General features: G+C 47.8%; 1 protein-coding gene across 1 annotated transcript; it reads right to left on the bottom strand.

Annotated features, from left to right (window-relative positions):
* Positions 1-1056: 1056 nt before the first annotated feature.
* LACTBL1 (lactamase beta like 1) lies at positions 1057-22951 on the bottom strand. The gene is made up of 7 exons (XM_030537645.1): positions 22886-22951; positions 19206-19347; positions 17365-17474; positions 12027-12184; positions 10388-10635; positions 6403-6508; positions 1057-2054 (listed from the first exon to the last, which is right to left on the bottom strand). Exons 1-7 carry the CDS (start codon positions 22904-22906, stop codon positions 1076-1078), a joined length of 1764 nt encoding a protein of 587 aa, XP_030393505.1. The 5' UTR covers positions 22907-22951; the 3' UTR covers positions 1057-1075.
* Between the last annotated feature and the right edge of the window lie 1969 nt (positions 22952-24920).

The following is a 24920-nucleotide window of genomic DNA, read 5'->3' as shown; positions in this document are numbered from 1 at the left end:
ATTCTTCAGCCAGCCAGCGCTGAAGCTTCTTTCTGCCACACATGGGAAACTGGGAAAGGTTAGAGCCCATTGGAGCCACAGTCCCAACATAACTCAGTCTCCGCTCACAATGTACACACAAGGATTTACACTCACTTCTGAGCCACAACACAGGACAAAAACACACAGTACTCACAACTACAACCCCCCACAGGGAGGCACGTCGGCTACAGCACACACACCAATACCCACAACACACAGACATCCATGCATTCCTACTCACGACCCCTACACGCAGACATCTACCTAGAGACACAGCCCTGAAACCAACTTTTTACAAGTGTGCGCACACACTCCCATATCTACATGCACTCAGAGTACATCTACTTAATCTAGGTACTCATATAGCTCATCACTATAGTACTTCAGCACCAACCAATCTAATCCCCTTTGACCTTCTATATCTAAACACTACGATTTCCTTTGTGGACTCACACAACCCATAGTGAAACTACGCGGCTCCCTACCACCCACATGGATTGCTGTACCCCACTCAGCCATATGGAAGAGATGGACTCCACTCTCTCCCTTAGGTGTTACAAAGTGATCTAGGATGTCAGATTATGGCAAACCCCAAATGGGCAAGGCAGTTTGATCCTAGTAGCCAGGCTGCTGAAGAGGATAGCTGCCTGAAAAACCCTTGGATACCAGACTAGATTCTGGCTCAAAAGCACAGGAGAATCTCAATGGTCCACTGAAGCCAGTCACACTTTGTGATGGTTGCCAAATGGGCAGCTTTAGCACTGGAAGATTTAAGTGCTGGGAAGTATGCAGTGGAGTCCATATCCCAGACACCCAACATATCCAGCATGTAGTTTCTACAGGCTCCCCCAGCTGCCAGCACAGCCCTGCGGTGCCAAGGGAACACAAACCATTGCAGTCATTTCAGAAGAGGGAGTTTTTGTTGGATAGAATAGTCAGTTTGCCAGCATCATTCCCGTTTAAGCTACATCCCCAAAGCCTTGGGGGCAGGCGAGTCAGGCACACACAGAGCAGAAGCCAACTTCCACACATGGTCACGCAGGTGCAAGGGCAGTTAGCTATAGAATATGGGCTTGCGATGTATGCGCACTACATTGTACGTGTTTAGTCCTGGGGCATCAAAGCCGGGAGATAAACCCTTGTGGTCAAAAGGATAGAAATTAAAGAGCTGCCCATCCTGGGTCTCCAGTGAGACTGAGGCAGAGCCTAGCCGCAGAATGCATGGGAACTCCTTGTCAAAAACCACCTGGAAGACTCGGTCTTCCAGGTGGTGGAGCTTGATTGTCCGGTAGTTTTCAGGGATCAGCTCTTCAATATGGGGTCCAAACTGTTGCATGACCAGAATCCCAGTGGGCCCAGCTTTAATCTCATAGAAGGTCAGGTTGGAATAAGTGTAATAGCCAACAAAAGGGGTGGGATTTGGGGGAGGGCTCAGGCTCTTCTCTGCCTCCCGGAACGCTGTCTCCATGGCAGGGATAAGGTACTCATATGTCTGAGTCACAATATCTCTCCCTTGGGGCCTAGGCCCTGCCATTAGCACTATGAAGCTTAAGCGGAGCTTGGGGACAAGGGAGAAGGTGGCTGAGTAGCCATCGAGGTCACCATCCTTCCTGATAATATCATAGCCCAGCTGCTCATTGACCTCCCAGGGTGTGCCAGTCTTATTGGCAAAGTATTCACTGGAGCACTTAAAAAGAGGTGTCAGCATTGTCTTCACTGTGTCAGGCTCCAACAGGCGCCGGTGGTAGGTGCCTAGGAAGACCATTGCCAGCTTGGCAAGGTCAGCGGCTGTGGAGTACATCTGGCCAGATGGCCTGTACCAGCCCAAGTCATAAAGGGGAGCAGGCTGCCCACTGCTATAGAACCCGACGGCCATTTGGGAACGGATTGGTGGTGTGATATCAAAGCCAGTGTCCTCCATGCCCAAGCGGTCCAGGATATTCTCTGAGACCCACCGCTGGTACTCCCCTTCAGCGGCATGATCTGCCAACACGTGGGCCATCAGAGAGAAGGCCAAATTACTGTAATGGCACCTGAAATGAGAAAGAAATGCAACTCAGTGTCATCTCCGAACATGGTTGCAACTATGACGCTGGCAGTTCAGGTGCCCACTTATGCCAAGGCCTAAGGCCTTACTGATCTCTCACAAACGCATAGCTGGAAACCAGTCTTGCTTATGTGTGTCAGCATCACCAAACTAGACATTAGATGTTAAGTTGATATGAATGTGTTTAGTGTTTTATAAAATGTGTGTAGGATGCTGCATGTATTGTTCTCACTCAACTATGCCTCATGTTATAATGTAACAGCAAACATCTGCATTGTATCTACCTCTAACTAAGTAATCCATCAAATGAGAAAGAAGCCTGGTGTAATGTAAATGATGGTGTCTTACAAGAAGATGTTAAATCCTGTTCATTAAACACAAATGAGTCATTGTGTGAGACCAAGGATCAAAGACTTTGTTAACTGCACTCCCCTCTCCCTTTGTCCTATGAAGAAGGAACATGTGTGGGAACTGCTGCTGTCAGCTTGGTTTCTGTGAGAAGAAGCTATAAATATAGACACAAGGAAAAATTCTTCATCTCTGGACGGTTTGGATTCTAACAGGGCAGAATAACTGAATGGGAAGATGGCGGTCCCCAGAGTTATGCTGTAGTCCTTAAAGACATTTGGGAAACTGGCAGATTACTACATCTCTGCTACCATTTGAAATTATAGACTGTGACTCGCGTGTACATATGTTTTTACCTCCTTTAACCTCTCAGTAACTCTTATTCCTTTTTTTAACCTAACAAACCTTAAGTAATTTTACTATAGAACTGGCTAAAAGTGTTGTCTTTGATGTAAGGTACAAATTGAGCTGGGGTAAGTGACTAGTCTCTTGGAACTGGAAGCAACCTGAATATTTTGTGATTTTTTGGTGTAAGTGACCATTTATCACCTAGTCCAGTTTGCCTGGCTGGCAAGATAGGCTGGAGTGTCCAAGGGGGACAGTCTGTGAGTCCATTGTACGACTATTGTCGTACTTTGGGAGTTCACATTTGTTACTGGGTTGGTGAAATCTAATTCTAGAACATACCATCAGTTTGGGGTGTCCGCCCTGGTTTGACAGTCTACTCTGAGGTTGGCACTCATGGTCCAGAGCCACTCCAGACAGCGTGACAGCAACAACCCTGACCTCCATCGATTCCACAGCATTAGACATTCTCTAAAAGCCACAGGCAGATTGTGATGTGGTCTGATCACGTGCTAATGGGAACTAAGGAAAGATATTTCCAAACTCTACTCTCTTGTGCCCTGAAACCACCATAAATTTTCAGGGGGACGAAGGGCAGGCAGATTGAGTGCAGAAAGGAGGAAGAAAGAAAGAGAAGCAGAGATTTTGCCAGTCTGAATTGCTGGTAATTCAGGAAATGTAGATGGGAAGATTCCTACAGCAGCATTAACTTAGCCACACTGATTCACAGAGCCACAGATTTCAAGGCCAGAAGGGGCCACTGTGATCTGGTCTCCTGTATAACACAAGCCAGAGAACGTCCCCCTCAAAATTTCTAGAGCACGTCTTTTAGAAACAAACATATTTTGATGCGTGACCTGCAGATATCACAGCCACATTCAGCAATATAGACTGGAAACAGTACACCCAATACATGCCAAAAGACATCACTGCAAGAACAGTTAATTCTGCATTTCCTACCTTGTTGTTTTTAGTTGTTCAGCAGACAGCGCATTAAGTTTTTTGCACTTAATTTCTCTTCCCTGTTTTCTTTTAAAACAGGAAAGCTTGGGCTGAAGGCCTGTAGATGTAAAAATGCACCATGTCTCTCAGGAGCAGGCCATAAAAGTCCCAGCTAAGCTGCTTTGCAGACTTAACATGGCACAAGCATTTAAACCGCCTTAAGGTGGCAAAAGCACTTCAATTGCTTTGAGTCTGCAAGGCAGCATCACTGCAATGTTAAGTCCTTAAGGAAGCCCAAGTGCTTGAGTCCTGTAAGGCCATAAGCTGTTTTAAAAGCCTTAAGCTCGAATGGTGTCTATTGACATAAAACAGAGAAGTTCACACTTCAGAAACAACACACATGGGCACACTGTCTTTCTAGAAGTGTTTTCCACCAGTCATAATGTTGTTATTTAAAATCAGGTTTTATTTCCATGCTTGGGCATGGCCTTAGTTCTCAATCGGCACTTCATAGACACCAAGCTCAGCCATTTTTGAACTAACCAAAAAAAAAGCATGATGATCGTTTTAAACGGCAGGAAAATATTTTTTTTCCTCCCTTCTATCACAAAAGTAGCTGAAAATATTCTGTTCAAGGTTCCCAGAAAAATGTTACCATTGCATGGATGCAAAGACAGAAAATGTTCCTGTGAAAAGATTAACTTTTCAGAATGCCATGGGCGTGTATGAACAAGGGAAAAAAACCAAACTAATTTTGACATCCGAAGTACCAAGGTGCTCAGAGACCAGCAAGTGATCCCGGAGGCACACGTACCTCAGTGACGAGTGAGACAGGTTAACAGGCCACGAGTAACCATTATGCTCATGTAGTCTGACTGCCTGGCCAGGATTTCACCCCAGAGTTTCCTGAACCAATCCCATAACTTCAGGTGGAACTAGAGCAGAGCATTTAGAAACAGGTAGCCACTCTGCCAGTTCCCTAGGCAAGTTTTTCCAATGATTAATTACCCTCACTAAAAATATGCAAAGTTTAAGTTTGAATGTGTCTACTGCAGGGCCGGTGCAACCATTTAGGGGGACTAGGTGGTTGCCTAGGGCACGGAGATTTGGGGGCGCCAAAAAGTGCTCCCAAATTGTTTTTTTAAATGATTGAGCAGCCGCTGCTGCTGGGACAGAGAGGGAGTCTGAGATGCCAGCGGCAGCCGGCAGCCCAGGGTGTCCCCTGGGTCAGTGCCCCAGCAGGGCCGCCCAGAGAGGGGGGCAAGAGGGGCAATTTGCCCCACGCCCTGCAGGAGCCCCCACGAGAGTTTTTTGAGGCCCCTGGAGCGGGGTCCTTCACTCACTCCGGGAGCCCCGGAAAATTCTCGCAGGGCCCGGGCCTCTGGAGCTTCTTCTGCTCCCAGTCCTCACTGGCGGGGGGTCCTTCCGCTCCGGGGCGGAAGGACCCCCCACCAGTGAATTACCGCCGAAGCGGGAGCCACTGCCGACATGCAGCCTGGTCTTCGGCGGTAATTCGGCGGTGCGGGGCCTTCTGCTCTGGGACCAGTCGCCGAAGTGCTTCGGAGACCCGCGGCGGGGGCCCTCCGCCACAGAATTACTGCTGAAAACCCAGATGCACTTCGGCAACTGGTCCCTCTTTGGCGGCAATTTGGCGGTGGGGGGGCCCCGCGGAGGGTCTCCGGGGCACTTCAGCTGCAGGTCCCGGAGCGGAAGGGCCCCTCACCGCCGAATTACCGCCAAAGTGGGGGCCCCCCACCGCTGAAGACCCCAGGCTCCCGGAATCCTCTGGGCTGCCCTGGTGCGCCGCTGGCAACCCAGGGAGGTCCCCTGGGTCAGCACGCCGTTGCCGGCAGCCACCAGCCAGGGGTTCCACTGCGCAGTCCTGCTTGGAGAGGACACGGAGCAGAGGTGAGCTGGGGTGGGGAGGTACCGCAGGGCTCCTCAGGCCAGGGGGTGGGGTGCTGCCACGGGGAGCTGCCACGGGGACGGGCGGCACACTTCAGGGCAGGGGGGAGCGGGGAGCTGCTGCAGGGCTGGGGGGGGGCGCAAGGTGGAAGTTTCGCCTAGAGTGCGAAACTTCCTTGTACCGGCCCTGGTCTACTGTCAGCTTCCAGCCATTGGAATCTGTTCTGCCTTTGTCTCCTAGATTGATGAGGCATCTGTTATCAGGCACCTTAAATTTTGGCATTTTCTAACTGTTAAATTCTTTACTTTGCAAACCCAGGTAATGGTCTTGCAACAGGGTTTTTTGTTGCAATGGACATTTATAGATATTATTGACAGTGTGTTGATTTTCATGTAATTTCTTTACCTGACAGCTGGATTTTTTTCTGGAATGGACCACCAAGACCTCAGCCTGTGCCTTCTCCACTGCAGATGTAAATTCTGTCCTGTTCTATTCTACCAGGCATGGGACCTGGGATTAATGTGGCAGAATGGCCTTGCGTCCCTTCTGACTGTGTTGCCACTAGTTGCTAATGCTGACTTCCAAACTGTTCCACTTTGCCTTCTCTCTGTATCTAATGGTACCTGAGTGAATGATGCATGTTAAAGGAGAGCGAGGATTGCAGGCACTGTACTGTAACCGGAAGGAGCTGGCTGCACCACTTGCAGCTTTGGTTCTGACTCCTTAGCAGTAAAGCACTGCTATAGTTGCTGGATACCAGCCAAGAGAAGTGTAAGTCGCGCATACACCTGACCTGGTTCCTGGGTCAACTACCAGAACGTCATCCTTCAGGAGAGCGAGGGCATCTTGTGTGCTTCCTCTCCACAGCAGACTGGTGGACCGCAGCCCCCTGGGCAGCCCTGTGCCATGGGAACAAGAGGACATAAAACAGCAAGAGACAAATATTGATTTTTGTTAGGATAACATCAAGATTCACTCATGGAGTACGGTCAATAATGATCCAAAATGGGAGAGCCAAAGACAAAGGAAAACAGCAGTGATTAATTACACTCTCTACCACAGACACAGCGAATGTGCTACTACTCACAGACCCACAGACTTTGCAGACAGAAGGGACCATCATGACCTCCTGCACATCACAGGCCATAGAACCTCGCCCACCCATTCCTGTAATTGACCCATAACCTCTGGCTGAGTCACTGATGTCCTCAAATCATAGTTTAAAGATTTCAAATTACAGAGAATTCACCATTTACACTAGTTTAAACCTGCAAGTGACCCGTGCCCCAGGCTGCAGAGGAAGGTGACCCCGGCCCCCCAGGATCTCTGCCAGTCTGAGCCAGGGACCTCAGTACAGTGTAGGGAGCTATACAGGGGACAGGCCAATCATTCGGTCATAAGGTAAGAGCTGACCCACACTTTTCTGCCAGACTTGTTCTGCTTCCTTTTAGTAAAACGTCCTGAAGAATTATGAAACCCTACCTGGGTCCAGGCATATGCAAGAGCCTTTCGGAAGGAAAGACTGATTGGAAGGGCTCAATAAATCCCAGCCTGAGCTTTCAAGTGAACATGATCCATTAGCTTAGTTGCTCCTGCAAATCTGACCGAGGGACAACTGCTCCTGCAGTTTCCATTACATCCCCAGTTGTCACATATTTATAAATGTCAGGAACATCATGGGGGGGGGGGGGGTGGTGAAATTTTCCAAACTTATTTCTGTCCCAAAGTGATTTTTTGTTTCAGTTTGTGCTATATTCCTCCAGATTTTTTTGAGTTGTAGGAAAGTTAAAATCGTTCACTTTTCCCACTGGAAATAAAATACATTTTAACCACATTTTTCAGAACAGGGCTGCATTAAACAACCCCCTGAGGCCAAATTCTCAGCAAAGCATCACAGCTGCAGTGACTTCATTGAGATGATTTACACAAACTGAGGATCCGGAAGTGCAGAACCTGGAACTTGTCATGGACAGAATCCTCAGCGGTCTAGGGCCTGAGCATGGTTTGGGGGGAACTTGTGACTGAGAGGGTAAAAGCAATAGAAAAATTACTTAGTTTGCATCAAGCTAAGTGAGCACTTGCCAACAGTCATAGATTGTTAATCCAGAAGGGACCACTGTGATCCTCATCTGACATGTATCAAAAAGGCCATAATATGTGGGCAAAGTGTAATGAAGCCCCTCCCTCTTTGTGAAATCAATGCAGGAGTTCCCTATCTATCCAAACCTGGGGAGCTGGGCAGGCTGTAGGGACCAGGGTGGAGGCAGTTATGCCCAGGGTTACCATATTTGAACACTGGAAAAAAAAGAAGGGTTGTCAGGTGTCCGGTTTCCAACCAGAATGTCTGGTTGAAAAGGGACCCTGGCAGTTCCAGTCAGCACCGCTGACCGGGCCGTTAAAAGTCCAGTCGATGGCTCAGGCAGGCTCCCTGCCTGGCTCCACGTGACTCCTGGGAAGCTGCCAGCACCTCCTTCTGTCTCCTAGGCTGAGGGAGGGTCACTGGGGCTCTGTGCGCTGCCCCCTCCCCCAGCACCAGCTCAGCTGCTCCCATTGGTCAGGAACCGCAGCCAATAGGAGCTGAGGTGGTGGTGCCTCCAGGTGCAGGCAGCACAGAGAGCCACATGGTCGCGCCTCTGCTGAGGAGCTGGAAGGAGATGCTGGCAGCTTCCTGGGAGCCTCCTGAGGTAAGTGCTGCCTGGAGCCTGCACCCCCTTCTGCACCCCAAACCCCAGCTTCACCTCAGAGGCTGCACTCCCAGACAGAGTCATCACCTCCGTGCACCCCAACCTGCGGCCCCAGCCCAGATCCCTCTCCTGCACCCTGAACCCCTCATTTCTGGCCCCCACCCTGGAGCCTGCACCCCCAGCCCAGAGCCTGTAACCCCTTCCACACCCCAACTCCCTGCCCCAGCCTTGACCCCTCTCTTGCACCCCAAACTGCTCATCTCTGGCCCCACCCCAGAGCCTGCACCCCTGTTCCAGCCTAGTGCCCTCTCCTATGCCCTAAGCCTCTCATCTCCACCACCACCACCCCGGACCCCAATCCCCTGCCCCAGCCCAGTGAAAATAAGCGAGTGAGCGGGGTTGGAGGAGAGCAAGCAACTGAGGAAGGGGGATGGAGTGAGTGGAGGCAGGGTCTCAGAAAAGAGGTGCAGCAGGAGGTGGGGCAAGAGTGTTCAGTTTTCTTCAGCTAGAAAATTGGCAACCCTAGCACCAAACAGGCAATGCTCAATCCCTTGTAGAGTCAGGGGCTGATACAGTAGAGCCTCCCTAATTAGCACCACTGACGGGGAGGTTCATAGCAAGGTACTGAAATCTGCAAATTAGGGAGTGAAGAAGCATAACTGAAAAAAGCAAGGTCATTGCTTTATGCAACGCACTTTGTTAACTGAGTCAACAAGTGTAGTCATAATTATTTATAACAGCATTTCATATGATCATAAATACATACGTACATTTCAGCATAACAAAATCTTAGCAACCCAGCACTTCACTCCAGCACTATCTCTGCTCAGAGGCGTGAGTGGATTTTACAGCCCGCAGATCAGAGAAGTGCAGGGTAGTAAGGCTGTATCGTATATTCCTGTTTATGCTGTAAAAAGCCACTGCTAAGATATACATCATGTGCAATACTGCAGCATTAACATTGCTATTAAAATCCAAACTTTTGCATTTCCTGACTTTGGGGGTTTAACTGTGCAACTATAACATTCCATTTGATATTGGATTCACTTTTAAAATCTTCCTTCCCTAATTGTTAGACTGGGACAGCGTATGCAGCTAACCACACTTTGCTGACAATAAAAACATGCATAACGTGTTGGGTTTACTCTGTAACGTGCTTTTCATTCCTCAGTTTTAAAGCACCTTACAAGGTGTGCTAGCATCATTATCCCTATTTTACAGGAAGTGCAGTGAAGGCAAAGGCAAATCCCTGCCTGCTGATGCCAAGATTATCTGCTTCCAAGAGATCTCAGAATAGCAATGCCAGCTAATTCTGGGTTAATAATGGAATCTGCATGCTTCTAAAGCAGTGTCGAAGCAGGGCACTTGATGCCAGCTAACAGCAGGCACTAATAGCCGTACCTTTTCAGGGATTTCCAGACTACATTAGGCCCTGCCGTATACCGCTACTTTAGTATCAAAGTTACTCATTTATAAGAGAAACAGCAAATCAAGAGCCGTCCCCTGACACCGAATACCAGGCTATTAATAGTTCAGGAATCCCAGATCAGGAGGCTGCACTGCTAACCTGTCAATGATAGAAGCTATATCCTTTCAAAACAAACAACGCTTAGCAATTCTCTGCCTCCCAGCTCCGCCTCTCAGCCAGTGGCAGCCCTCTGGGCTGGGGCGAAACTGTAGTGAGAAGCTGCCTCGCAGCCTGAATGACAAAGAAAGATTATTCTGACAGGAAACCGCCAGGAATCCAGCAGCTCCTACTGGCTTAGCCAGGAGAAGACCTACTCATCTTAGCTTCTACCAGCTCAGTCAGTGGGAGGCATATCCCAGACAACAGACCAACTCAATGCACCTCCCAATAGCTGGGCTGGAGAGAGGCTCCCTTTTGGTTCACCTGTGGGAGCGGCTGGAGGATCCTGGTTCACACTAGGAGGGGGTGTTTGCACTGCCTGACAAACACACAGACAAGTTTTTGCATTGCTGAACCTGTTCTCACTGCGGACAGGGAGTTTTGTTGTTTTAATTAGTATGTTGATGCACGGAGCCAAGCTGGGGAATTTAGTGAGGATTGAAGAACTGGGAGTGGGGTTCTCTCACCTGAGAGCTGGCTAGCCATCCTGCGCAGTGTAACAGGTGATGGCTTGAGTGGCAGCGACCCCTTCTCCAGGAAGATCAGCCCATCTGCTGTGTATCTTTGTTCAGATTCCTTCAGTCGCCCCAGGGGATTTTTAATAATGAAGCTCTGGGCATAGCGTTCCAAAGGATCATCCAGCGATGTCACCTTCCCTTCCTCCCACAGTTTGTAGAGCATGATAGTGGGGAAGATCTTGGAGATGCTGGCAATCCTGTCATGGGACAAACGGTTACATGGCTTCACCATCAGCAGCTAGTCCAGCATTAACTAGCCCATAGGCCAAGCAACGTTCTCTCTAATTTTTTACATCCGTGTGCGGAATGAATTTTGTTATGTGCACCAATATGGAGGTGATGTGTGGCAGGGGTGTGGCCAAGGGGTTCAGAGCATGGGAGGGGGCTCAGGGCTGGGGCAGAGGGTTGGGGTGCAGGGGATGAGGATTCCGGCTGGGGGATGAAAGCTCTGAGGTGGGGCTGGGGATGAAGTACTTGGGGTGCAGGCTGCCCTGAGGCTGTGGCGGGGAGAGAGGACTCCCCCAGCCCTTGATAACCTGCATGACTACACAGCTTAGAAAGAACTTAGGGGCCAAGGCCTTTCAGGCTACCATGTCATGCCAAGCATTCTCTGAACAACTCAGCTATTCTAAACAAGTCCAAACAGGGGACAACATTGAAGGGATGCTCAGCACATCAGATTGCTCACTTTAATAAATATAAAACCTACATTAATGCAACAGTAAGGGACCAAAAGTCAGGTAAGATGACAGTCAAATTTGAACTTAACTCTGGCCTGGTTGCTCATATGCATTGTGTAACAACTTTCACTTATGGGATCAAATAATCCAATAGAAATAATATAATAGAATTGTTTTCAAATGACACAATGGAGTTTTACAGTATTTTCTACAGCCTTTGAGATACTTGGGTATATTTAAGATAGATTGTGTTCATTTAATTAAAACTGTAACATGATGTGTATTGTGACAAAGTTCCTCCTCTGCCTTGGTGGGTCCTGTGCTTATTGGCAGATTTGGTCTCCTCAGAGATTCACAGCAACCCTCAGTCTGGCCACTTTTACTAGTGGCTCAAACCTGCCGTCCACTGAGCTAACCTCATCACTGGCCAGCATGCGGGAAACGGAGAACAATCCCCACAGTCTCTGCTGATCCACCTAGGGGGTCGGGGGACAGGCCAGGGACCTTCCCCTCTGGTGGGACCCATAGTCCAGGTCAACACCTCTTGTATCCAGTAGGGGGCAGGAGGGATGGGGGGAACCTGGGTCCACCCTCTACTCTGGGTTCCAGCCCAGGGCCCTATGTATCACAGTTGTCTAGAGTTCTTGATTGTTCTGGAACCACTCCTGTTACTGTACCCAGGGAAAAGGGACCTGCTTAATCTGGGGCTAATATATCTACCTTTGATGACTGTTCAATTTAAATATGCCAAGTCATAAGATTTCAAAATGTGTTTATGTAATTGAATTGATATGAAGTGTATACATCCCTCCCACTTGCTGTTTATCAGGGTATGGTGACAGTAATTTTCCACTAACCCAATAGCTAAACCATACCCAATTCCTTCTGTATAAACCTGCAAACCCCACCTGTAAATGGTGTACTCATTGGGCATTGCTGAGAAGGGGTCAGAGCCATTCTTCTTCCCAAAGTTGCCTGTCCAGAGCACAGTGTCATTGTAGATAACAATGGCAGACATGGCAGGGAGGCCTGGGCTATGGATTTTATGGCGCAGAAGCATGTCCACCTAGGAGAAGATCAGAAAGTGGTGAGGAGTTTGAAGGTGAGCAGAGAGTAAAACAAAGAAATGAATCAATACAATAATGCACTCACAGTGAACAGGGATAATTACCTTTATCTACAAACAGTTCTGCACTAAGACAAGTCAAAATATTTAAAACAAAGCATTTTTCATTAATGATCTGTCTCTGAAAATGGATTTTTTCACAAAATCTTAGTTTTTGAATGTCCCATCATTTCTTTAATGTTTTTGAATGTTTTCAAATGAGCGGGGTCTGATGCTATTCATCCAAGGATGCTGAAGGACTTAGCTAAAGAAATCTCAGAACCACTGGCAATAATATTTACAAACTCATGGAGAGGTCGCAGAAGACTGGACAAGAGCTAACGTAGTGCCCATCTTTAAAAACGGGAAAAAGGGGGAGCCCAGGAACTACAGACCAGTCAGGCTGACCTCAATACCTGGGAAGCTACTATTGCAATGTATAAAACATTCAGTTTGTGAATACCTGGCAGATGAAGACATAATCACTAGCAGCCAGCACGGATTTGCCAATCATGCCAAATCGGCTTGATTTCCTTCACTGGCAGGGTAGCTGATCTGGTGGATGGGGGAATGTGGTGGACATAATATACTTGGACTTCAGCAAGGTTTTTGACTCAGTCCCACATGACAGTCTGATGAGTAAGCTGGAGAAATGTGGGCTCGGAAGAACTACCATTAAGTGGATACATAATTGGTTAAGCAACTGCAAACAAAGAGTAAATATTAATGGAATGATGTCAGATTGAAGGGAGGTCTCAAATGGGGTTCCACAGGGGTTGTTTAACATCTTTGTTAATAGCCTGGATGTAGGACTAGAGAGCACACTGATCAAATTTGCAGATGACACAAAGCTATGGAGGTTGCCAACACTTTGGTGGATAGAGCTAAAATTCAGAGGGATCTGGATAAATTGTAGAACTGAGCTATAGACAACAAAATGAAATTGAACATAGACAAATGTAAGATGCTACACTTAGGGAAGAAAAACTAAATGCACAAATACACAATGGGGGATAACTGGCTTGGCAGCAGCACGGCTGAGAAGGATCCAGGAGTTGCGGTGGATCGCAGCCTCAGCACGAGTCAGCAATGCGATGCTGTTGCCAAAAAAAAAAAAAAGCAAATGTAATGTTAAGTTGCATTAACAGAGGCATAGCATGCAAGTCATGGGAGGTGATAATATCGCTTTACTTGGCGCTGGTTAGGCCTCAGATGGGGTATCGTGTGCAATTTTGGTCACCAATGTATAGAAAGGATGTAGAGAAACTGGAAAAGATCCAGAGGCGAGTGACAAAGATGACCAAAGGGTATGTTTAGTCTGGAAAAGAGGAGATTATGGAGGGATATGGTAGCGGTCTTCAAATACTTAAAAGGCTGCTGTAAAAAGAGGCAATGGATTCAAAATACAGCATAGCAGATTTAAATGAAAATCTCAGGAAAACCATAGGCGCTGACTCCATGGGTGATCTGGAGCTCAAGCCCCCACAGAAAAAAATAAGGGGTGCTCGGCACCACCAGCCAGAACTGTTTGGCATGGGCTGCTGATCAGCTCTTCGGCCACCGGTGGGAGGCACTCACAGGAGGGCGGAGATCCTTGGGGGCTGGGTGGAGCCTCAAGGCAGAGCAGGGGTGGAGCACCCACTGGGAAAAATAAAACTCAGTGTCTGTGGGAAAAACTTCCTAACTGTCAGAACAGTAGGACAATGGAACAGACGCCTCAGGAGTCGGGTGGTCATGGAACATCCTTCACTGGAGGCTTTCAAAATGAGGCTGGATAGTCACCTGCCTTGGATGGTTGAGATATAATAAATCTGTAACTTGGCAGGGGATTAGACAAGATAGACCTTGCGGCCCTTCTGTCCCTATGCTTCTTTGAGTCTATGAAATGTGAGTCCTCAGTCACACTAATATCGTAGGGTGGAAGATGCATGAAGCCAAGGTCCTGACCATCTGTGGATATTAGAAGATTCCATGGGGCTTTTACAACATCAAGCAGATCAGTCCCTGTGTCTTGCCCAAATTCCAATCTGGAATCTCTTTTTTACTTGCAGTATCAATTGGATTGACCAGATTTTCTCTGCTGTACTGTGCTCTTGGCTGAGCAGTGTTAGAAGCTACTGCACTCCCCAGGGAGGTGATTCTCAGTGATGAACTTTTACATACAATAGCTTTGTAAAGACCTTGGAATCATTATGGATAAAAGCCTCCATCACACAGGACAGCGCTCACCCCCAAAGCCTTCCCTTTGTTCAGCCCACAGCCCTTTCCCATGCTCACCTAAACCCTTCCCCATTCTCCCAATCAAACCCCTCCCCCATATTCATTACTAGAGCTGATGAAAACCCAATGAAATGCCTGACTCTTCGCAGCCGTGCAACTTCATTGAGGAGATCAGCTTCCCTGGAGACCTGAGTTTAACCCCATGATAGCCCCATATGGCCTTGACTGGCACATCAGCATCCCAAAGGGAGCAGAGTGTGGAAGTCCATTGGTCAAGTACAACCCTACCTTTAGTTTCCACAAGGACTGCTGAGAGGTACCCACGTAGCCATGTCCAACCCAATAAAGAGCTCAAGGGAATATAAGAATTGCTACATGCAGTCAGACCAGCAGCCCATCCAGTTCAATATCCTCTCTCTTATTTTGGCCAATACCAGAGGAAGGTGCAAGAATTCCTGTAATGGGCTGGCACACTGTCTGGAGTGACTCATGACCAAGAGTGCCAACCTCAAAGCAGACTGTCAAAAAGCACGGCGGACACCCCAAACTGGTGGTATATTTTAGAATTAGATTTCACCAACTCAGTAACAAATGTCAGCTTCCAAAGTATGACAATAGTCCTATAATGGAGTCACAGACAGTCCCTTTGGACACTCCAGCCTATCTTGCCAGCCAGGCAAACTGGACTATGTGATAAATGGTCACTTACACCAAAAATCACAAAATATTCAGGTTGCTTCTAGTCCCAAGAGACAGGTCACTTACCCCAAGTCAATTTGTACCTTACATCAAAGAGAACACTTTTAGCCAATCCTGAAATAAACTAACTAAATGTGTATTAACTGGGAAAAAGAAATAGAGTTATTTTGGGTTAAAGCAAGCAAGCATATAGACACAAATGAGTTTCAGATTGTGATTCAAAAGCTGACAGCGTTGTAGTAATCTGTCAATTCAAAACATCGAATCTTTGCCTCTCAGAATCCCGACAGGATTCAGTTTTTCCTTGTCAGGAACTTTAAACCCTTTCATTCCAGGGTCCCAGATGATGGGATAAATTGTAGCTCTCTCCTTCCTGGAGGGAGTTAGGAATGCCATCAACAGGGTCTCTGTCCTTTGATGCTACACAGTACCTCATTTGCCTTCAATGGGCCATCTTGTATGCAGGATCAGCACTTTACCTTAATTAATGCTTCTTTTACTGTTTGATGAGTTACACAAATACAGAGGTTTACAATGCAAACACTCAATATAACTTTATAACATGGGCTATTGAGGTTGTAAGTGAGATCAACATACACAGCATCCTGCAGGCATTTTATAACGTCTAAACACTAAGCACATTCTTATCAACTTAACATCTAATATCTATTCTGATAATACTAACACACAGATAAGCCAGACTGGTTTCCCAGCTATGAATTTGTAACTGTTCAATGTGGCCTGGGGCCTTGGAATGAGCTGGCACCTGGTCTGCCATCATCACACGGGCAATTATAGATAATCTATAACAATCTATCCCACTGGGGGAATGTTTTCCCATCTCTTAGTGAATATAACCTCTCAGTTCTTTCCAGGATAGACTCCCCCATCCCATAAGTATGGCCTGCATTCTTTGTTCCTAGATGCATACATTTATATTTAAGCACATTAAATTGCACATAGTTTACTTCAACCAGTTTACCAAGAGATCTGGATCATTCTGAATCAGTAATCTATCCTCTTTATTATTTACCACTCCCCTCAATTTTTGTATCATCTGCACACTTTATCAATGATGATTATGTTTTCTTCCAGGTAATTGATAAAAATGTTAAATAGTGTAGGCCAAGAACCGATCCATGCAGGACCACACTGGAAACACACCTGCCACGTGGTGATTTTAAGAACAAGAAGTGTAATTCATTGATTCATAGATTATAAGGCCAGAAGGGACCACTGTGTTCATCTAATCAGACTTCCTGTATAACACAGACCAGAGAATTTACCTGAATTAATTCCTGTTCGAATTAGAAGGTATTTTTAGAAAACGTCCAGTCTTGATTTAAAAATTGTCAGCGGTGGAGGATCCATCACAACTCTCAGTAAATTATTCCAATGGTTAATTATGCTCATTGTTGAAAATTTACACCTTATTTCCAGTCTGAATTTATCTAGTTTCAATTTGCAGCCATTGAGTCATGTTATATCTTTGTCTGCCAGACCCAAGAGCCCATTTTGTTCCCCACATAGGTATTTATAGATTGTAATCAAGTCACCCTTTAATCTTTTCTTTGTTACGCTAAATAGATTGAGCTCCTTCTGTTTATCACTATAAGGCAGGTTTTCTAATTGTTTAATCATTCTCACGGCTCTTCTCTGAACCTTCTCCAATTTATCAACATCCTCCTTGATTTCTGGGCACTAGAATTGGACACATGTTCCAAATACAGAGGTAAAATAACCTCTCTTCTCCTACTTGAGACTCTGTTTATATAGCCATGTAATTAGAAATAAGAGTTACATCAGAGGGGCCCACTAATCTCCAGAAGCTTCTGGTACTTTGCCTCTTCTTTCCCAGAGCCCTGCTCACCTTTCCACACATACAAGTGCATCTTAGTGAAGTCACAGAGAGACACTCATATTTTCCCGTAAAGGAGTCAGGTACCAGAAGGGGAAGTATGGAGTTGTGCTCCTCAAACTGGATGTTGTTTTTACTGTGTTATCCAGGGGATAACCAAGATTCTGAGGGGGCTTAGAGTTCAGCTGGTCCTGGATACACTCAAGACAGTCACCTGTCCTAATATGACACTGTGATTCTGACCAGCCCAGGAGACTGAAGAACCCAGATCTCTTCCTTCCTACATTCCTAGACTCTCTTCCCTACACCTATAGGTCACTGAGGTTAAGACATATACACTCCCATCCATGCCATCCCCACTGACCTTCTCCAGTGCATCCTTCAGGACTGGGATTGGGTGGTCCAGTGGTACAGGTTCTGGATAGTGGGGACACATCTGAATTGCTTCTGATCTCTCCTCCATTGCAGATGGGCCTGGAAATAGTTCCAGAGAGGAGGCTGGTTGAGTGGATGGGTTTGCTGACATGTTTTACATAGAGGATTACTCAGAATGCAGAAGTGCAGATGAGGCCACCAACCTTACAGAGCTTTTCATCCACAGCCTTGCGTAAAGCAAAGTCGGGGGCTGACAGACCTACGACTCACACAGAATTTCAGCACATGACATGTCGTTGGTGCACTTTCAAATCTACCCCAGCAACGTACTGAGTACATGAGGGAAATCCTTGACTGAGTGTGCTAGTGACAGTGGGCTGCAGAGCATAGTTGACACAGGGCTCAATCCTGGTCCTACTGAAGTTAATAGGAGTTTTGCTGTTGAGTTCAGTGGGACCAGGTTGTGTCCCAAAGTCCCCCCCCCCCCCCGTGAGCATCAATAGGGCACTGTGACTCCATTGGGAGGGAACGAAGCAGCAAACCGATATAAGCTTTTCCAGTAAATATTGTGAATATTGCTGGAAAGTGACCTGGATGCCTAAGGAAACAAACCAGCTCTAAAACAGAACACACTGGACACATGGGGCCACCACAGGAAACAGCTGCCCATCTCCCATGCTAGGGAGAAATCAGGGGCCCAATAATTTTCTCTCTCATTTTAAATTTTTGGTGCAGATGAAGAACACTCATTTCCCAATGAAAATGGGAATTCTCCTACCTGGGGCCAATATTTGCCCATCTGATTCCATTGAGCTTCTGAAGCACAGCTCCCCAGCCCTGCCTATTATAAAGAAAATCTCTGTGATTTCCCCTTTTTTACCCCTTTGGGGTGGGTATGTGCCATGTTATGGCGCTGTGTAGCAGAGGAGAAATGTCACTGCAGAACCTTCAGGCTGAGACCATTGTGGACCAATGACCATGATACCGCAAGCAGATTCTGACCAGTGCAGCCCCATAAGAAGAAAGTGAGATCCAGACTTGGAGGTGAGTCCAAATGAGTTTAGAAGGAGTCTATGTTGGTGTGATACCTTCTTCTGACCTCTTCAAAGTGTCTCTCTGTAATTGCCTGGGCTCCCCCAGCCTTACATTCACTTACCAGTGCATGAATTACATCCCTGCAAGTGCTGCCTCTGAATCTGTCCCACTCAGTTTCCAATAAGCAAGTGTGAGGAAGTCTAAATGAATCTCTGGGGCCTAAGTGAATCTATGGGTCTGACCCATATGGCAAGGAGCCAGGAGAGAAAAGTAGCAGGTAACGCTGCTAGCAGGAGGAGGTACGCAGGTGTACATTCAAGTAGCTACTCACAATTTTACATGCACATTCTGACTCTCTCTTTAGGATGTAAATTACTCCAGCGCGGTTTTAGCAGGTATAAGGGAATCCAGCTAGGTGTAGGGGGGCTTATCATGCCACACTTTACTCACCCCCCATGACTTTGCTTCTGAGCATAGCACCTGACTTCCTGAGGCAACCCTTTTTTATCGTCACTGGCAGGTTATCGTTGTTTTTTATGTGGAATCTCATTCACACCTGTTTGCCCCTTCCATCTTATTGAAGCCACTGGGCAAATAATTAGGTTACACACAACCTAATTATTGGGGGGAAATGTGGGGGGAGGGCTGTATCGGCTACTTCCCCTGCAGGGTCCAACCAACTAACTGTAGCGCTCAACTCCGCAGTTTATTCAGACAACCATCTCTTGATTTCAATGGCATCAGGCCTCCAGGTTCTGAGACCCCCTGTGTGCAGGCTAATTGCTAGATACTCACCGGGCTCCTCCTTAGGGAGGCCGTACTGCCACAGGAAGCAGCCCATCATGGCCACAGACAGCAGGAAAAAGAAGATTAGTGCCACATGGATCCACTTCACTTCCATCATGGAGAGCCTAAGGAGACTCCTCCCTCTGGAGGCCTGCCGCAAAGAAGAGACATGGGGGTTTCAGTGGTACTGTTTGTAGGACAAAGAGAGAGCGGAACTGCCTCCCATGCTTATAAATTAGGTATGTACATGAACTACAGGCAAGGACATGAGTTCCTGGTGCAATCTCTGTAGCATTAATAGATAGCTTATACTGTCTCCAGCTGAAATTCCACAACATTCTGTGACAAATCTATGCCACCATTGATGCAGCTGGTGCTGGAAGTTGCTTAAAAGCTGGTTTGGGTTTCAGCAGGCGAGCTCATGCTATTAAATCATGCCCTGTCTGGGACAGAATAGTCACGGCTCAGTCCCAGCATCCCCGCCACACCTTCAGTCTGAGTCATGTCGTGTGCAATGTCGTGTGCATGCAAGATGTACACGCACAAAGAGTTGCATTAAATTGTCCGCACTCCCACTTATCTCTAATCAGGATAGACTGAGCTACTCCCCAGGGACTATACTACAGTCTGGTCTCCTCCCCAGGACTGGAATCTAAGATGGCTGATTCAGGATTTCTCCAAACCCATTGGTGCATGGGCCATTTCTCATGTAACAAGGGTACTAAGAAAGCCACGGTCAGACTTGCAGGTCCCTTTCTCACCCTCTGGCCCATGTGACTGAGGATCGTGATGGGGAACCCAGACCCTATCAGCACTTAGCCCCTTTCCCCACTCCAAAACTCACAGGGCATTTTCTGAATGAGAACAGATGTTTGTTACAAATATTTTGTGAAACCTTTTGTTCTATTTCAAACATTTCCACAGCAGATTTTGAAGTTGCTTAGTACTCTGGGCTCTTCCATCCCTAAGTGGGAAGGTAACAGCCCTTGTCCCTTCTCGCTGCCTCTATCAGCCATGTGTCCTGACATCACCCATCCTGGTGCATGCTGGATGGACAAAAGAGCTGACAGCCAGAATACTTGCATTCTCCATGCTCCAACTGCCTGAGCAAGGACAGCTCTCACCTGCCAGGGGAACACCCATCAGCACTAAAGAAAGCAGCCTGTACCAGAAAAGTACCCCATTCTGGATCTGTTACAGACCCAGTTTCCCACAGGAACTGGGGCGGGGGAAACCAGCATGCACCAGGAAGGATGATGTCAGGTCATCTGTCTGATGGAGGCAGCAAGAAGTGGGGGATGAGGGTGAAGGGCAGGAAGGGGTAAGGAGGGAGAATGACATACAGAGGAAGGACAAAGACCATTCAGTCCAGATGACTTGGTCTGAAAGAACAAGAGGAGATGGTGGTGGAAAGAGGATAAATAGATAGGGGAGAAGGAGAAAAGAGAAGCCAGGGCCACATTGCTCAGCTCAGAGAGAGACAGCGAAGCCCTGAGCTACACAAAAACATACTGTGCCTTAGCAAAGGCTCATATGGGTGGAAGGAATTGATCAGACCCTATGCTGCTATCAGCCAGGTCCATTGCTAGGGTCTCACTGCCTCCCACCAACCCCTGCAATCCTGAGTGACAAAGTTTGCTCTTACCCATCTGTTAGTCCATGCTGGAGAGCTGCTCCTTAGAGCTGCAAGGAGATGCCATGTTCCTGCTGCAGGAGCTGAGAGTGCAGACTAGGGCCCTCACTTTTCATTTTTAGCTCCCATATGGTAAAGCTGCCTTTTCACTGATGCGCTCCTGCCCAGCCTATCTCCTCCTGGCTTCTTCCCCCACCCCATTGCTGCCGGTGACTCCCAGGGCCCTGACGTCAGAGTGAAATGGGATTTTATTGGTTTAATCTTTGGAGGAGGAGGTAATCCCCAGTCTGCTCACTTCATGCACTTCGGACTTTCCTAGCCCACTAGACATTAATCCAAAAGTGATGGGTGCCCAGATCCTTCTCACCTGACTCCACCTTTGTTTACCTGCCCTAGCAGGCAAGCACTCTGAACCCCCAGTCCCATCTCATCACACCCCAGTCCCACTGCAGCATCAGCAACCATGTCCTGCTTTCCAAGCCCAGAGACAAATGGCCCTTACATAACAACATGAATGGGACACCTCTCGCCATTGACTGGGATGCTGAGCACTTAAATCTGACTACACAGAACTATTCATTCTCCATGGGATTTACAGAAAATGAATTACCCACAAATAACTCCCAACCCAGCCTGTGGGGAAACACATCCTTCTACTCATCTCTTCTTATTCAGCAACAGAGAAGGGGGGGGGGGAAGAAAGATTCCATACAATTCCTGTCCCAAGTGGGAGAGGAGACCCCCTGGTGTGCAATACACTTTCAGTCTCACTGTGGTGTCACACACACACACACACACGCACACACACACACACACAGAGTCGGAGACAGACAAACCTCAGGGTGATTTGATCCATGTCCCATTTTCTCTGAGCCCCCAAAGTTTGGGGAGAGGTTCAGATAAGTCGCCCTCTGTTAAAACCCTCTCTTCCACCATGCAGTGTAATATTGCCCTGTGTCCCTCCCAGTGAATTAACACTGAAGAGTAGCAGGTAATGCTGCTAGCAGGAGGAGGTATACAGGTGTACATTCAAGTAGCTACCCACAGCTTTACATGCACATTCTGACTCCCTCTTTAGGATGTAAATTACTCCAGCGTGGTTTCAGCAGGTATAAGGGAATCCAGCTGGTGACAGACCTTATCACAAGTTATTAAGGTCCAACAGGATTCACAGCTCTCATCGGTACCATCCTCAGATGATGTCTCAATCACACAGGCCTCTCACTGCCAGGAAGCACAAAATGTGCTGGATGTATCCGATCCAGGCTAGCTGATCTTAAGTGTGGCAACAGCAGAGCAGAGATCTGCCAGCCACCCTGTCTCGCCATGCTCCAAGGTGCAACCTCCCGTCCCAGGGACGAGCTGCTTGGCCTCTCTGGCAGTGTCTGGAGAGAGCTCTGCTCTCTAGCTGACTCTTCCTTTGTCTCTGTGTTTCTCTGTCCATTTAACCCAATCAGAGCTTCCAGAAAGTGTCATTCCCCCCACTCCCTCCCCTGCAAGAAGATTAAAGCTACAAGGCCAGAGCAGAATTTGCTTTTCATTCTCTCAGGGTTGAAAGTGCCTGGGAGATTGAATATTAATTCTGTCTAATGCTTATCTGCCATGTGTGTGAATTGGGGCTGAAACCAGCTGGGCTTTGCTAACTATTTATAGTATCTTCATCTCTTCTTGGCATCTGTGCGGGGAGGCGATTAACCCTTGTGATGGACAAGCATCTCCATGTTTGTGGCACGTAGCTCACTCACAGATCCAGTGCATTTACAAAACACAGGAGGAGCAAGCCCAGATGGGCAGAGACAGAGGACACAGGGGGTAGATCCTGCTCTCACGTCCACCAGAGCTAGTGAGGAATAACTCCATTACAGTCAATGGAGTTATCATGCTGTAAGCAAGAGGAGAATCAGGCCCAGCCCTTTGTTGATGAGCTACACACTTTATTTGGATACAACATCAGCGTATTTCCTCTCCATTGGTCTGGGATCTGATGCTGACAATCAGCAGCCAAGGGAACGGGAGCAGTGAAGAGGCTCTGGATGGTGGGAAGCTTCAGCCTTACCCGTATCTGTAACCCTTCCATGGCTGATTAGGAGTCGCTTCTCATCACCAGCGCTGGTGGGCTTTCGCAAGTCCAGGGCTGGAAAATCCTATGAGCAGGGAACAAAGGGTTAGAACAGGGAAAAAAGAGGGATTGCAGGGTGAATCTGAGCAAGGGGAAGAGAGAACCCAGATGCCAGAGTATGGAAAGTGAGGGCAGGGCTGTCTCTTAGGCAGGAGAGCGCAGCGCTAGGGGATGAAGCAGGAGAGAGGGGATTGCTCCAGAAAATAAGCTGGACCCTAGGGCCAGAGCTCAGAGATTGCCATATCAGGTGGCATCTTCACACCCTCTGCTTCTCTCTGGTTTTGCATGATACCAGCCCAACCCCTAAGCAGTGGCTCTCACCCTTTCCAGACGACCGTACCATTTTCAGGAGTCTGATTTGTCCTGCATACCCCCAAGTTTCACCTCACTTAAAAACGACTTGCTTACAAAATCAGACAAGAGTGTCACAGCACACTATGACTGAAAAATTGCTTCCTTTCTCATTTTTACCATATCATTATAAAATAAATGTAAAATGAATTGAAATATAAATATTGTATTTACAATTCAGCGTATGTCCCCCTGGAAGACGTCTGCATACCCCCAAGGGTACACATACCCCTGGTTGAGAACCACTGACTTAAAGGAACTAGCTAGCAATACAGAGTCCTTTTCAAATTGCCCAGGCCCCTTTCCCTTCTGCTGCCAGGACCCTGCCCCCAAAGTCCCCTGGTTGGCAGCAGCTCCCCCTCCCTTCTCCCCACAGCTCTCCCAGAGAATTAGAGCACAGAGTTCTTCAAGGCTGAAACTTCCCCACTGGTCGAGGAGTGACATGATTCTTCATCCCACCCAGGCCCTGCAAGGGTGGTTGAACCCCTCCCCTTCTCTGGCCTGTCTCTGCAGGACATTTACTGAACCTGAGGAGACATGAACTCATCTCAGCTACCTATGATTAGAGAAGCCAAGATGGAGGCATTGATCTGGATGCTCTCAGGGCTGGGGGCAGTGCCCAGGGCCTGTGTCACAGGCTCCAAGCGCACAAGGAACCACAGTATCACTGCTCCTCAAGCCAACAAGCCTCCCTCCTCTCCCGTCCTTGCCTCCCATTAGCAGTGATTTTCGCCATGGGTAAAAGAACCTTGGAAAGCTCTTACCAGCCTCGCGGCTGTCGTCCTCCAGGTTCCAGTGCTGATGAATTTGGGGCTTTCCTGCTGCTGCAGATATTGTTAAGAGTGGCTAGAGCACTAATCCCAGCAGGCAGCCTCTCAGTGCAGTTTATTCCCTCTGCCTCACCCTTGCGTAGGGGATGGAACATCTGTCCAGGGAAGCTGCCAAAAAAGAGAGCGGCATTGCTATTCTCATGGAATGCAACAAGGGCAGAGGGGGGATTGCAGGAGTGGCTGGTTTTAACATGCCCCAGGGATGAAACATTCATTAATCCCCAGCACACACCCTTGGGAAGCTCTTTATAGATACTCCTGGTGCTGGGGCAGAGAGGTGGGAAGTGACCTGCCTGAGGCCACATGCAGAATCAGTGGTAGAGCCAGGACCTGAACCCAGGAGTCCTGATTCTCCATCCCTTGTGCTCACTCTTAGGCCACGTGCACACTAAGAGCTAGGGGTGTGATTCTCGGCTTGTGGACCTAGCCTGAAACTGGTGGGTATGTACTCAGCCATGCCCCTGCTGCCACTACCCATGCTACCAAAGCTACACTGATATCTGTACTCTCCCTAGCTCAGTGTACATAAGCAGAGGACTCACACTCCCATCCCTTAGTGTAGACTGACCCATTGATGACCCTCCCTTTGTACATTTCAGAATCCAAGGGGCTCCAGGCTTGCGGCCCTCCAGCAATGAAAACAGAGGAGGTGAATGGCCTTCCTCAATGACCGTGGGCCTGCTGCCAGTGGGGCAACACATAAGGCCATTCCTTCCAGAGAAGAGAGTACAGACAACATTTTCTAGTTGCTGATTAATCTGTATGGGGAATGACGGACCCAGATGCCATCC

The sequence above is a fragment of the Gopherus evgoodei genome, chromosome 18, assembly GCF_007399415.2.
Source record: "Gopherus evgoodei ecotype Sinaloan lineage chromosome 18, rGopEvg1_v1.p, whole genome shotgun sequence".
NCBI classification, from domain to species: Eukaryota; Metazoa; Chordata; order Testudines; family Testudinidae; genus Gopherus; species Gopherus evgoodei.
The sequence above is the reverse complement of the archived record's forward strand: the minus strand, read 5'-3'. Positions and strand labels throughout refer to the sequence as shown.

What these genes read in the sequence shown, in the direction of transcription:
- LACTBL1 (XM_030537645.1), bottom strand. Translation starts at nt 22,906, where the DNA reads ATGGAAGGGTTACAGATACGG. An exon ending in TGGAAGGGTTACAGATACGG is followed by an intron (nt 19,348 to 22,885) that starts GTAAGGCTGAAG and finishes TCTTTGCGGCAG; the next exon opens with GCCTCCAGAGGGAGGAGTCT. An exon ending in CCTCCCTAAGGAGGAGCCCG is followed by an intron (nt 17,475 to 19,205) that starts GTGAGTATCTAG and finishes AACTATTTCCAG; the next exon opens with GCCCATCTGCAATGGAGGAG.